The 15,094-nt window shown below is 32.9% G+C and overlaps 1 protein-coding gene across 1 annotated transcript in view; it reads left to right on the top strand.

Annotated features, from left to right (window-relative positions):
- The window catches only part of LOC143227342 (zinc finger protein GLI1-like), a gene marked incomplete at its 3' end in the record, with an annotated part of 101,916 nt that overhangs the window by 18,581 nt on the left and 68,241 nt on the right, over positions 1-15,094 (top strand). The window contains exon 2 of the mRNA XM_076458797.1: positions 14,587-14,702. Coding sequence (XP_076314912.1) covers positions 14,687-14,702 — 16 coding nt within the window. The remainder of the gene's footprint in view (positions 1-14,586; positions 14,703-15,094) is intronic.

Here is a 15,094-nt window from a genome sequence, read left to right as displayed (position 1 = left end):
GTTCGGCAATGAGCAACAGATCAAACAAACGCTAGACCAGTCTGGTATCAATAACGCAGTACATAACTGTATGAAGTAAGTAAACGAATAAAACTTGACTTTTATTGTATTCTCAAAACGCTTCGAAATTAACTACAACATTCAAAATAAATTAGAATATTAATATATAGTAATGTTATTACTGAGAATAGAAACTTGAAAGGTTTAATTAACTAAACTGGATGCTTCTTAACTTATAATAATATAAGTTGATATTTATATATTTTTATTAGAGAAAATTAGTCATTTTTCTTAACAATCATCTGACACTATGCTCATTTAACATGTTCCTGAACGTTAATGTGTTAACAAGAAATGAATAGGTCTACTGTTTACTGTTTTCTCGACATTATTGCAACAAAGGTAAACAAAAATAAGCCTTTTTTTTTAACCATTCACAATATGGTAAAAAATTAATATGTTTGTAAGAAACTACGAAGATTGTTTATTAGGCCACAAATAAATACAAACTTTGAAGAGCTTAGCTTTCATTTTTCAATAAATACAACAGAAAACTAAAAACCAAACTGATTAGAAGGCATTGAATCAGTATTTCATTGCTTTGAGCTGTACTTAGCATGTCCAGATGGTTAAGGCACTCGACTCGTAATCTGAGGGGTGCGGGTTTGAATCCCCATCGCACCAAATATGCTCGCCCTTTCAGCCGTGGAGGGCGTTATAGGTTTACGATCTATCCCACTATTCTTGCCCAGAAGTTGGCGGTGATGACTAGCTGCCTTCCCTCTAGTCTTACCCTGCAAATTTAGTAATGGCTAGTGAAGATAGTCCTCGTGTAGCTTTGCGCGAAATTCAAACCAAACCTTTGGCTGTAATCTCAAAAAAAAAAAAAAAATCACAGGGTTTAGCCAGCTCAAGATGTTTAGGTTTGCAAGTAAGTCCATAAACATAGTTAACAACGCAAAATAGTATTCCCAGAGTTAAATATATATATATATATTGTTATAAGCATTATAACCAATAACATTAGATGCGACTAGTTTTAATTAAAATGTTATTGGTCATTACGATTTTCCTGTACGAAGTTATGCACTTAACCGGGTCGCAGTTCTTTGAATTTTCAATAATATAAGTAACTAGTATTATGTGTTTTTATTTTTAGAAATTATTGTTCAAAACGAATCAATTAATTTTAGTTTTGTAGAGATTTTTCTTGGACTGTTCTTTTCCTGTTTTACTTTTTTGCACAAAACTGGACAAAGAGTTGTTTGTAAACAGCTGTTCAGGTGATAGAACAAAGAGAAGGTAGCTCATTTACTCTTGTATGATCGAATACTGAGACTTGTCCAAAGTTCTAAAAGTTTTGTTTGCTGTTTTTGTTTTTGTGTTGTTGTTGTTTTTCTTTGCAACAACGGAAGAGGAGCCATGGGATTCTCGGATTTACAATCCTGGAACACTAACTATTAAATAACACCCGACTCACATAAATTTTAAGTTGATATAAACTAATAATACGGCTTAAAATGCATAGCCTCTTAATCTGCACAATTTCTGCCACTAATAAATGAAGATTAGTAATTCTTGTCACCAATTACACCCTACAATACAAACAAACTGCGTGAAAAAGTTATTACCTTTTTCCTCTTGCCTATGTCCGAATGACGTTCTGCAGTAAATCCAAGGCTCGTGGCAAGAGTTACATAATTGAACCAGTCAGAAAGCATAAGCCAGGAGGGGCTTGGTTGCTGGGTGGCGCCTCCAAGCTGACTAACAAACCGAAGAGAATTGCCTTAATGTCTCAGTGCCCCCGTCATTATTGGGGCCCTCGCTTGGAGATAAATACCTCCAAAGACTAGAGTGCCCATCAGATGGTCACAAATCACAGAAAATTGCAGTGTTGTTGAGAATCAATAAACACTCTCGGAAAGACCCCAGAATGATTCAGTCCAACATCTGGTCATGTGTTCAACAACTGACCACTTTCTTCTGGAACAAATTGTCCAATCTCGTGACCTCCAACATATACTTTTTTTGCGCTTCGGTCATGGTGGATACTGTGAAAATTGCTCTAAATTAGCGAGACCCGTAACCGAAATACTTACTTGACTTTACACGTATTTCTATTAAATCATAAATCTTCCATTTAACACTTACGCACACACCTGCTTTAGTAATTAGTGTAAGGGCTTGTTTCAACAAATATTGTCGCCCCTTCCATATTCCTTTAACACCCTCCTCCCCTCATGTAACTAGACAGTAAATCTGAGAGCTCATAACGCTAAAAAGTGGCTAACGATAATACGCTGGGCAGAGCATAGATTGCCCTTTTTGTAGCTTCTTTGTGCAAACAGAGAATACTCGTTCTATAATAATAAAACGTTTCATTTACAGAGCTAAATTCCAATGCGGTCCAGTAAATAAACAGTATATTGAATAATGAATAAAATATATATGTACGTGAGCTCATTTACGTTTTTACCTCATATTTAAATGTTCACAGCTTGATTATGTTTCTTTTTCATTATTCGGTTTTATGCAACGGTGTATCAAGACATATCCATGAGAAAAACATAAAATACCAAGTCGCGATTTTTGGTTTTGCAAATGGTGACTGATTACGGGCATTCAAATGTGGCCACTTTCATACTTCCAGTTTTTAATTTTGTAAATCTCGTTCATATTATGTTTCTCGTACTTTGATTTCGTAATTCATAGCCGGTTTGTGTATACATGTGTGTATGTGGGGTTCTTATAGCAAAACAATATTGGGCTATCTGCTGAGTCCACAGAAAGGAATCGAACTCCTTATTTTAGCCTTGTAAATCCATATACTTGCCGCTGCACCAGCGAAGCACGTGTATAAGTGGGCGTGTGCATATTTTTAGTTTTTAATTTACTTTATTTCGTCTTGATTTTGGTTATAACAAACTAAAAAATTAGTCAGAAGTTTGGATTAGCTGTTTTTAATGGAGTCCTTCCTTTTGATTGTGTTTATTTAACTTCATCAGTATGAATATTTTTTCTTATATATATATATATATATAATGAAATATTAGAGTTTTGATTTATTTAGCAAGAAACTAAGTTTCTCGTACGTTATAAAATGTAATAAAGTTTAACGGCAACTGAATTGAAAATACGGTTTTTATAAATTATGTTTAAGTTAGAAATAAAAACTTAAATAATCTTTTTCAGACAAGTAAAAATGGTGATAGGTAATGTTTAACACTTGATCAACTTGTGGACTTTATAGTCAGCAGGAACTATTGTCAAAGATAGCGTAGGTCTGTCAGAGCTGTTGTGTTACGGATCTTCTATTTTTAGTCCTTGTTGACATTGGCCACTCCCGTGAGACATTCTTATCACATATCTCCCCCCCCCCATGATAAATGAGGAATATAGAGCAGTATACTATGGACGACCTACGTGAGACACATGTATAAAACTGACTTCGTGAGGCAAAATATTGTGAAACGTGTCTCCAAGCACAAATCTCCCTAAAGAATCTCTTTAGCTGCCAACAGTTCTTCTTCAACTCCCTCGTGGTCACTCACTCAACTTCCCTTCCTCGTGAAGTTTTAATTCCCAGTTGGTTTTAAAATATAAACTTAATGACTTCAATCCGTGTGCTATAAACCAGAGTACTGAGATATTTATAATAATGACAATAAAATGCTTACATTTATCATTAAGCTTAAAGTGCAGAAGGAATTTCAGCTCCGTCGTCTATCTTGTCGGTGTCTTTCTTTTTTGTGGGTTCTGGAAAAGCCATAAATTTCTACAACAATGCAATAAATAAACATGTTTTGTTTTAAATGTACTTTACTCAATTATGGCCGTCAGATCAAAACAATTTCTACATATTTATAACTTACACTTCTGGTCGGTACTTAAACATTAATGTTTTCTACACACATAATTTATGTGAAACGAAGAACAAATACATAGCTTGTTCATTATTTAACTCAATGGACGGTAAGTTTCCTGTAACAATAGGCTGTTGGTTGTAATGTTGACAAAGTAATGAAAATCACACTGGATATACGTGACACTTTACTGTTGATGTATAGAATTAGTGTTAACGCACAACCCATGAAAAATCTTATGCAAAACAAACATACTTTCTTTACAAGTACAAATGAAGGCAATTAAAACAAAAATTACAAAATATTTCGAATGTTTAAATAGTTTCAAGTGCAATATTCTTGATTAGATTATTATTTGAGCCAAAGAAGTTTTTTTTTCTCGTATAATTATTGTAAAAATAAAATTAAAATGCCATATAGAGAGCTCAGACCACTACATAATAAAATAAAGGTTTTTTTCTTTACTTTGTGAATATGATTCTGTGTTTGTTTGGACGTTTTTGACGAAACACGTAGAATTACAAAATTAAAACCAAGCATTAAATAATTATTTTTATTTCAGGTGGGGGGTTGATATTGTTTTGAATTAAACACAAAGCTACACAATGGACTATCTGTGCTCTGCTCACCACGGGTATCGAAATCCGGTTTTTAGCGTTGTATATCCGCAGACATACCGCTGATCCACTGGGAGGCCAGGTGGGGGGATACATAATTACTAAAGCAATCTTTCATTTTTTTGTTAATTTTCTCTTTTAATAGAACTTTCTTCCAGCTACTGGCGAAAATGAGCTTTCATAAAATAAAACAAAACCTAAACTTAAGTGATTAGTTTTCTTAAGAGTGTGGTAAATAAGATGATCAAGAAGTCTGTGGGGATGGACGAAATAACTCACTCAACATGAAGTTACACATATGAATAAATTAACACAAAATAAAAGACTCAAACAGGGTTAAACATGGTTGTTGATTATATGCAAATCTACAGAATCCATCAAACTGCTTATAAAAACATTTCTTAGTTACTAGAAGTACAAAAGAATTGAGCAAATCAGACCGATAAACACCTACTGACCTGACCGATTTCTACCAATTGAGCCAATATTATTCAAGTAAACCAAGTAATACAATTCCGTATCCCAGCATGACCATAGAATCGGCAACCTCACTAGGTCAACTTGATGGTTATTGAGACCAAACAGGTCAAAGAGAAGCTTGGGCACCCTAAACTGGGAGTAATTAGAGAGGCAACTTCGCATAGGGGCACTTTTACAACTTGGCAATAACGATCATCTTCGAAATACCACAGAACAGAGGATATAAGTTAAACTTTTAAAACATTCTGTAAGATTAGTGATAGAGCGTGCAGTCAACAATAACAAACTATCACACGAGTGCTGCTTGAGTGATAACAGAACCTCATAATATATGTAACAGAACCTCATAATATGTGTAACATAACCTCATAATATGTGTAACAGAACCTGATAATATATGTAACAGCACCTTATTAATTATTTGCACTATTGTGTATGATCCAGATTTGCGTTAAACAAACCAAACAGTTATTGGAAATGGGATACGACTACACAGAACATATTTTATGCTGTTTCTGATTTACTGCCAAAAGTGAAGTTTATCCAATCTTATAGAAAGTTATTGTAAGTTATAGCTTAATAAAGTGTAGAATGATGTGTGTTTTTAAACTCGTATATATACCTTATTTTAAAGATATGTGTTTATGCATTCATATATATATATATATATATACACACACGTAGTTAGATATGCAACCTGTCCTGTTATATTGTAGATTCATTTTAAGTTTTTTAATATATTTGCTTTAAAAACAAATGTGTGTGTGTGTGTATGTATTTTCTTATAGCAAAGCCACATCGGGCACACTGCTGAGTTCCACCGACAGAGTTAAAGACAAACAAACAAACGTTATTTTATATTATACTATTTGTCAGAAATTTTGAGGTTGTTAAAAATATTTCTCTTTGCAATGTTGTCCCATTTCACAGATACGTGTTTCTTTTTTGCACAGATGTTAAAACAACCAGTCTTCAATGGTTCATTTCTGTTAAGCCGTCGTTCACCTTCGGTCAACAAGCAATATATCAGTGGTTGAATTCTCTATAAACTATTGTTCAGTTTCAGTAAACAACCAATCCGTCAATGGTTGAGCTCTGTGAAACTATCATTCACGTTCAATATACAACCGATTCATCAGTGGTTGAGCTCTGTAAAACTGTGTTGAGCTTCAGTTACTACCAACAATATTTTTTATCCAAAATTCATAAGTTAACATGAGTTTACACAGTATTCGAAGATTCAGTTTAACTGCAACATTACAGCAACTTATGTTTTTTGTTTTTTTAACAGTAATTTCGATTATTACTGAACAATTTGCATACTAATCAACTAGATAAAACAATCGTTTGTGCTGATTGATATCGAAAGTGAGTGTTTGATTAAATTAAATGATACTAAATAATCTCACAAGTATGATGATAAACAGAACCAAGCTCAACTGTCTTAGTGCTCAACTCATTCAGAGTATTTTCTCTTGTTATCCAGTGTTAAAGAACTGGCTAAGTTTTTCGATACTGTAGTTACCTTGATAATATAGCCATAAACAGCTTTATAAGCTATAGAAGGGATGTCTGTATTAAACTATAGCGTGTTTCCATATAGTAAACTGTAGTTTTACTCATTTCTTTTATCTAGTTTCTCAGAACGATTGTTGCAACAGGCAAAAACTTAAAATTTTTAATATGATGTGATTGATAGACCCTATCAGCAACAAACGATAAAAAAGACATGATGGTAGTTTGAGGATTAAACCTTAAAAGGATAATCCTGTTCGATTAATACAATATCTTTATATTAATATAATATCCATGTATTTCCCATAATATATTATGCTGCGAAAGATATTTAAAGGTAAAATCTTTTTAAGGGTGGTAAACCCATCTATCGCGATTACTTATACAAGGTAGTAGCTAATAGATACAAGCAGCGAGATACGTGTCTGTCCCTTTTTACACTGCATGAGAACATCTTAAAGATTTTTATGTAATTGTATTGCCATATTCTTGTTGCAATCATATGAATACAAAAAATGAACAATACGCTAGATTAGTTATTTTATGAAGTTATGAATAAAAGTAAAGACGAATATGTTAATCAAATGACGTCTGATACATCCAATACAGACGAAACCTTTCGTACGATACCGGAGCTAATTAGGCTAACCGAAATAAGACAGACATAGTAGTGGTCTAGTAGGTATTTTTACTTTTATCTATCAGAGGGCGCTATATTAAAAATAATTGTTTCGCAAAATAGTAAATTCATTTAACTGGAGACTCACATATACAGCGTAAAAATACTATATATAGATTCAATACAAAATAGAATAAAGTAACTTTGATTGTTATTCTATCAAATAAAAGAGTAACACCTTGATTTTATACTGTGCTAATATATTATCAATTTAACCACAATTAATCTGAGATGAGTTATCCTCAGATATGCACTCAAATTTGCGCTACACATGAAAAAGTATTTAAATGTGCGACAGCGCCTGATGACTCAGTCTGGGTAGGTCTGGGAAAATTTGATCCTAAAAAAATTGGGGTTGGTACTAGCTGTGACAACAGCACGTACAGCCTATTGTGTAGCTTCACGTTTAACAACAAATAAGCAACGAAAAAACTTACGACATGTTCGCATAATAACACAAATATTAGCAATTAGGTAATTAGGTGATACAATTAAAATAAGTAAAGGGCAAAAATTTATATAACTTTAAAATAAACTCAAACCGAATCAAAAGTAAGTCAAAATAAATTGAAATGTGAAGGTATTCGCTGTAAACATAAGAATGTGAATTAGTGGGAAAATTTCGAAATCTGGACATTGAAAAACAACTGTGAAAACCTATTAATATTCAAAGTTTAGTTACACTTTTTAGAAAATAAATATTTTGTTTTGTTCTACTTACTGTTAAGTGCAAAGCTACACAGTGGGTTAACTGTACTGTGCTGAAACGCTAGGACAACGATAAAAGAACAGTATTGTGTAAACAACAAAAATATTAATATATATATAAACACACCCCATGTCTGTGTAGCGTTAAGAAGAGAATTATTTTGATATTGCTTGAAGCATTTCCTCTTAAAAGGTCGGCATGACCAAGTAGTTACGGCGTTTGACTCCCCGTCACCCTAAACATGTTCGCCCTTTCAGCAGTGAGGGCGTTATAATGTGACGGTCAATCTAAATATTCGTTGGTAAAAGAGTAAAAGTTGGCAGTGAGTAGTGATGACTATCTGCCTTAAAGTGCTAAATTAGGGACGGCTAACGCAGATAGCCCTTGTGTAGCTTTGCGCGAAATCCTGAAAGCAAACAAATATTCCCCCAAACAACGGATATATTTAGAAACTAAAATAAATAAAATAATGTAAATATAATGCCATTCAGTTTTGTTAATTTAAAGAAATGTTTATTTTAATAATTAACAATATTTGGGCGCTTTAAACCCATGTTTGTTTGAGTTTTTTTTGTAAGATAAAAAATCGAAAATTTGTTTTAAAGACATTATTTGTTGACTTAAATCTGAATTTGTTTCAAGTGACAACTTCTCGCGTCTTGCTGTAACAAAATAAAATCTATACAGATCACATGTAAAAAAAAAAAATCAAGTAATAATCCAGTCTCTTAGTCTAAACATTTGAATAATTGTTTATTGAACCTTACAGTTATATTGAAGAACATTGTCTTGTTCTTTTAAGGTTTGATTTTCTGGAAACATAAAAGTATTTTATTGCATGTTTTCACTATTCTTAACTGAAATTTTATAATTTAAATGATTTTTAAATGTTTCATAAAGAAATATTTTTAAGCTTTAATTTTTAGTTTTTTCATCATTTGACTTTTAAACTGATGTGTCTATTTTCAGATTACTTTGATTTGTACAGGAAGGTTACGACAGAAACAAACATTAATTTTCAGGAAAGTGAAGAGTTTTGCCACCAGAGGGACCAATAATTTACTCATTGATGGCCTACCTCCCTATAATGTACAGCTGGTTATGCTATTTATTAGGCTGCAAGCATATAACTTACTATATTATATAATTGATAAAACGTTTTCCCAAGCTTTGAAATTGTAGACATCAAAAGAACACGTAGATTGGTTAGATTCACGTCTAAATAGTCAAAGTTCCAGCATAAGCCCTGTCTGGTTGGTACCCTAGAGGAAAACAATAAGGAAATAACTGTTAGTCACAGTGTGTGCACTTTACATTATGCGCCAGGAAGCTTTCAAACACTGGTGTTTATTCACACTTTCTACCGTGGAGAAAGTTTTATGGTTCGCTGTATTTCTTATCAAACAGTTTCCAATTCGCAGATTTCGTGCACTTGTTTTATTTTAGAAAAAATAAAATATATATATATATATATGTGTGTGTGTGTGTGTGTGTTACTTTGTTATTTAAATAAATTAATTTAAAGAATAAATTTCATAAACTTAAATCATTTATAACCATAAAAATCCAATTTATTAACATTATTGAAATAACATGTAGTAGAATAAGATACACATCGTGTTGATATTTTCAAATTTTTGCATATATATGAATACTTGGGAGTTCTGTATTAAGACACTGCCAGTATTGACATTGTAATTGGCTTACTTATTTTTATTTGTACTTCATACTTATTCGAACCGATAAAGTTACTACTGATAAAACAATGTTAAGAAGGAAAAGTCCAACACGTAAGTGATTAAGGAACATTTAGCGTTTATTTTAAAGAAAATAACTATACTTCACTGGCATTAACCTCTCTGAATTAACAGAAACGCAAAGGGTTAAAAATATTAACTAACTGCAATTAGAAAAACGTTTGTGGGGTTTATCTGCCAGGTAATTTAAAAATATAAAGATTCATAAAACACTATTAAAATCAGAACTAAGGTCATGTATTTGGAAGTTTCTTAATTTTTGTTGTCTAATACAATGGTATATCATTTCAGTTCTCGTTGATACAATGGTATATCATCTCAGTTCTCGTTGATACAATGGTATATCATCTCAGTTCTCGTTGATACAATGGTATATCATCTCAGTTCTCGTTGATACAATGGTATATCATCTCAGTTCTCGTTGATACAATGGTATATCATCTCAGTTCTCGTTGATACAATGGTATATCATCTCAGTTCTCGTTGATACAATGGTATATCATCTCAGTTCTCGTTGATACAATGGTATATCATCTCAGTTCTCGTTGATACAATGGTACATCATCTCAGTTCTCGTTGATTTCATTCAAATGTAAATTATCGTCTTCTAGTTTTCTCGAAATTATTTTTATATTTTCGTATGTAAATGTAGATAATATATGTATAATTTATTCTGGCCAGCTCATTAAATTTATCTTTTGCACCCTTCATTTCTTCTTCTCTGCTATGTTTGTAGTTTTTAATGGTTGCTTTTAGGACTTTATTTCTAAATTAAAACCAGGTCGTCAGTGGGAAGTGGTGTTTCGAATACAAATTACTACGCGGGTATCTCGTTGATGTATTTTCTAATGGGAGTTTTATGGACTATTTTATTTGAAAAGGTTCTGGTTTGATAACCTAGCTGAAATTAAATTCTGCTTTTAAGCAAATATTATTGAACAAAGTTAACTACGAACATAAATATATTTAAAAATTTGGAAACATTTATATTCGAGTTATTACAAATTATTATCTACCCATGCTAATGAAATTCACGTGAGTTGTATTCACAAAAACACGGAGAATCGTACATATGAATATGGTGGACTAATGAATCCAGTATATAATTGTTTAGCCTGTCCTCAAATGTACCTATAACTATATATATATATATATATACTTATATACTGATGTTCATTTAACCTAGTCTGTATCATCTGTTTCCTAAATTTACTATGGTATGGAACTATAAGGATTCTTCTGCACTGGAGATGACAGATATAGTGTATTTGACACATTATGACGAATTTTTCCTTTACTTTCCAAGTTTTTAGAATTGACATGTCACGAAACATTTGTCCACGTCTTTCTCCGTAATATAGCACTATTTTGTATCAAATAATTCTAAGTCCGAAAATCTTATGATATCTTTAGTGCGTGTAAACGCAGTGATTTATGTTTTTACTCTTTCAAAAGTGCCAGTTTATCACTGAACTAATTCTAATTTCAAATATATGGAGACAGAGAGAGAAACAACTGGCAATTTGTATGTGCCTGGATAGTTATAAGTCACTGTCTCTAAGGGAATTTGTTCTGCCATATCATTAACCCCATTTTCTGTAATTTGTTCGAACAAAAATCTATAACAGTCTGTTTCAGCCAACACCCCAACTATTAAGGTTACTGACAGCAATAATCAATAATGGTATAGATAGTGATCCAGCTAGCTTTGTGGTAGTTTATATTGTTCCGTCGTAGCCTGAAAACAAGAGGAATTCAATATATTCAACAAACCTTATAAGTCGAAATGAAATGATTTACAGTCCACTTATAGTATCTCATTTGTTCTTTGTCTGTCATAACTCAGGAATACGTAATGAACCAGACTTTATTAGACTCCTTAAAAAAACGTTACCTGTGCAAGGCAGTTTTGTAATAAAAGTTATTAACTTTTCCATTGGAGGCAATTATTTCCATAGGCGAAACGTTGAGATTCTTGGGAAACTTTTTTTATTAAGGTGCTCAAAGTTCGTATTAAGAACAAATTTAACAAAATTTTAGGACTGTCACTTCCATCACTCATCAAAAACAAAGATTGGATGTTTTCAGTGTCTGCTGATAATGTATTCTTTCTTCTCCACTGAATACAAATGGTTTAAGAGGTTCCTTTAAAGCATATATACTTTTTTGGGATGTTTTTTTTGCAGCGCCTTATTAATATTTCAAACTGAAAATGGCTACTTTTTTTACCTTCAAAGCCAAAAATGACAACTAGAATCGAACTGAAGTAAAAACTTTGTAAACACATTGTGATAAAAAATGACAGGAAGTGATTATTAAAACATGGTCTATTTGTTTATTTCTACCATTAAAAAAGAAAATAATACATAATATAACCAGGACTTAAAACTCTAATATCCTGTTAGTAAACCAGAAAATGTATCCCGTTCGGGTTTTTTTAGTTTTTCTCACGTTATTAATTTGTTTTGGTAAAACATGAAAGATAGACCAGTTCATGTTATTGAAAGAAGTACATTTTTCTACGATCCATTCAAAAGTATTTTTACCATTGAATAATTATCTTGACAGAATAAATAGCAAATAACTATTCGTAATATGTAATGGTCGTTATTCCTTCAGAATCATTTTAAATAGTTGTGAATAATTTTACAAGCTCCCTAAAACTAACAATATATAAAAGTCTACGAATTTACAATGTTAACGGCGGGGGTTCAATTCCACTTGGTGGACACAGCAGATGGCCCAATGTGGCTTTGTTTTGAATTTTACGCAAAGCTACACGAGGGCTATCTGCGCTAGTCGTCCCTACTTTAGCAGTGTAAGGCTAGAGGGAAGGCAGCTAGTCATCATCACACACCGTCAACTTTTGGGCTACTCTTTTACCAACGAATAGTGGGATTGACCGTCGCTTTATAACGCCTTCATGGCTGAAAGGGCGAACATGTTTTGTGTGACAGGGATATGAATCCGCGACCCTCGAATTACGAGTCGAGTGCTTTAACCACCTGGCCATGTCCAGCCTCTGATGTGGCTTTGCTTTGAAAAACACTCACTCTCACATATATAGAAAATAAACTGCTGATTTAAAAATAAGGTTGTCCGTTCATTCATTACATGATAGTTTTCATAAACATTATTATTTTTTTACATACAAAAGGTGCTATATAGACAATAAGTTGCTGGTTTAATAAATAGTAATGGCTATTCATTACACGATACTGCCCATAAATATTACTTTTTTTACATACAAAAAAACAACAAAATATGTGACGACATGGATTATTTTAACTGGTGAAAATATATATATTGGTAAAGTCGATGGTTAGTTATATTTGGTTAACAACTCATGTTTACAGCTACTTAGAAAGTATATTTATTACTTAAACCTAAACCAACAACATAGTACTGTGATTCAATAGAATAATTCTGTATTATAAGACATGTTTATTGCAGTATCTTATCCGCTTGATTTGAAAGCTCGATTGGCTGGTGGTCTAGTTAAACATACCAGACTTATTAACAACAAATAATTTAATTACAGTAAGTCGTATAACTATAGATAGATGTGTTATATTGTCAACACTATTTTATTTCTTATTCACACTAAGTGTTTGAGCGCAATATTTATACGTATAGTATGGCGTGTCCGAAAAGTCTGGAACCACATGTACTTCAACGAATTTTACAGAATGTGTTCCACATGCTGTCTTTGTAATTCAAAACAAATTTGGATTAATAACACAATCAACTAAATCTTTTCATGCTTTAACAGCGCCATAATTAATCGCATATCTGATGTTTAGAAAAGCTACAAATTACCTATGGCTCCAGACTTTTCGGACGCCCTATTTTGTTTGTTTGCTTGTTTTTTAATTTTGCTCAAAGCAGTGTAAACTAGAGAGAAGGCGGCTTCTCATTATCATCCACCACCAACACGTGGGCTGCTGTTTTACCAACAAATAATGGGATTGACCATCATATTATAACGCCTTCTAGGGTGAAAGCACGAGCATGTTTGGTGTCACGGGGATTCGAACCCGCGAACCTCATATTGCTGGTCGAGCGCCATAACCATGCCGGGCCCACTCTGTTTAGCCGATCCTTTTTATTATGGAAAATAATTGGTATAACAGCCTCAGTATTAAGACTGATATTCAGTAAGATTGACAACAAAGATCGCACCTTAATTACCTTGTTAACACTCCTAACATCCATTTGTATATCCACTTATGTAGTTTGTGTTTTAAAGGTTTAAACTTGAACGTATTTAACGTCCTTTTTTTCCAAAATGTTCTTGGTAACCTTTACAATTTGGAATAACTTCAACAGTTTCTAGCAAATATTCATTCGAAATCCAAGCGTTTATTTTATCGATAAAAATGCTTTTTCATAGTTGTCGATTATTTTTAAATTGTTACTTTTTTATATGCTCGTAATTCATGAAACATCTATTTGACTTGTCAGTAGCATTAGGATTCGAAAAATCGGAATTTTATAAATCCAAAAATATAAAGATATTTTGGAAACCCCTTTTCGTGCGTGTAAACTTTGGCATAACGAACTTAACGACCAGTTAATTAGTGTACCAAAACAGAGTTTTCTCTAGACTTAAGATTGTTTTCATAACTGTTTGGCCCGGCATGGCCAAGTGGGTTAAGGCGTTCGACTCGTGATCTGAGGGTCGCGGGTTCGAATCCCTGTCGTACTAACTATGCTCGCCCTTTCAACCGTGGGGGTGTTATAATGTGACGGTCAACCCAACTATTCGTTGATAAAAGAGTAGTCCAAGAGTTGGTGGTTGGTGGTGAGGACTAGCTCCCTTCCCTCTAGTCTTACACTGTTAAATTAGGGACGGCTAGCGCAGATAGCCCTTGTGTAGCTTTGCGCGAGATTCAAAACAAATATAACTGTTACATAAATTAGAAAAACACGTTTAGTAAAGGCCATGTTTATTTTTTTTTTCCAGATCTCTTGTCAGTATCGCATAAAAGAAACAAAATAAGACAATAATGGAGTTGGGAAAATGAAGCTTCAACTATCGTCTTGTTTATCGCCGGTAGCATCCAATGGACCCACATTTTGGTAAGTATCGAAATCTGTATAATGTCTGCTTCCATCATTCGTAAGGAGCAACATTGTTAAGAGTTTATTAACAAATAATATTATGACTACTTTACGGAATCGTGTTTATGAGATACTTGTTTTCCATACCACATTCCGAAACACTCATACAAATACTTACTTCCAAGTTACTGCGCGTAAAAATGAAGACAATTCTATCGTCCGATTCATCACGTGTCATTAAGTTACACAGGTTACGGGGAATTCCACCCTTCGTCGGTAATCGTGAAAAAACAAAAAACTATGCTTCACGTGGTAGTATTATGGGTATGGTGTTTTAGGATATCTTTCTCTTGTAAGTTATACAGTATAAAAAATCAAGCACGTGATGTAAGAAAAAATAAAATATTTAG

The sequence above is a fragment of the Tachypleus tridentatus genome, chromosome 9 (genome assembly GCF_004210375.1).
Source record: "Tachypleus tridentatus isolate NWPU-2018 chromosome 9, ASM421037v1, whole genome shotgun sequence".
NCBI classification, from domain to species: Eukaryota; Metazoa; Arthropoda; class Merostomata; order Xiphosura; family Limulidae; genus Tachypleus; species Tachypleus tridentatus.
This window is presented reverse-complemented; position numbering and strand designations above follow the sequence as displayed.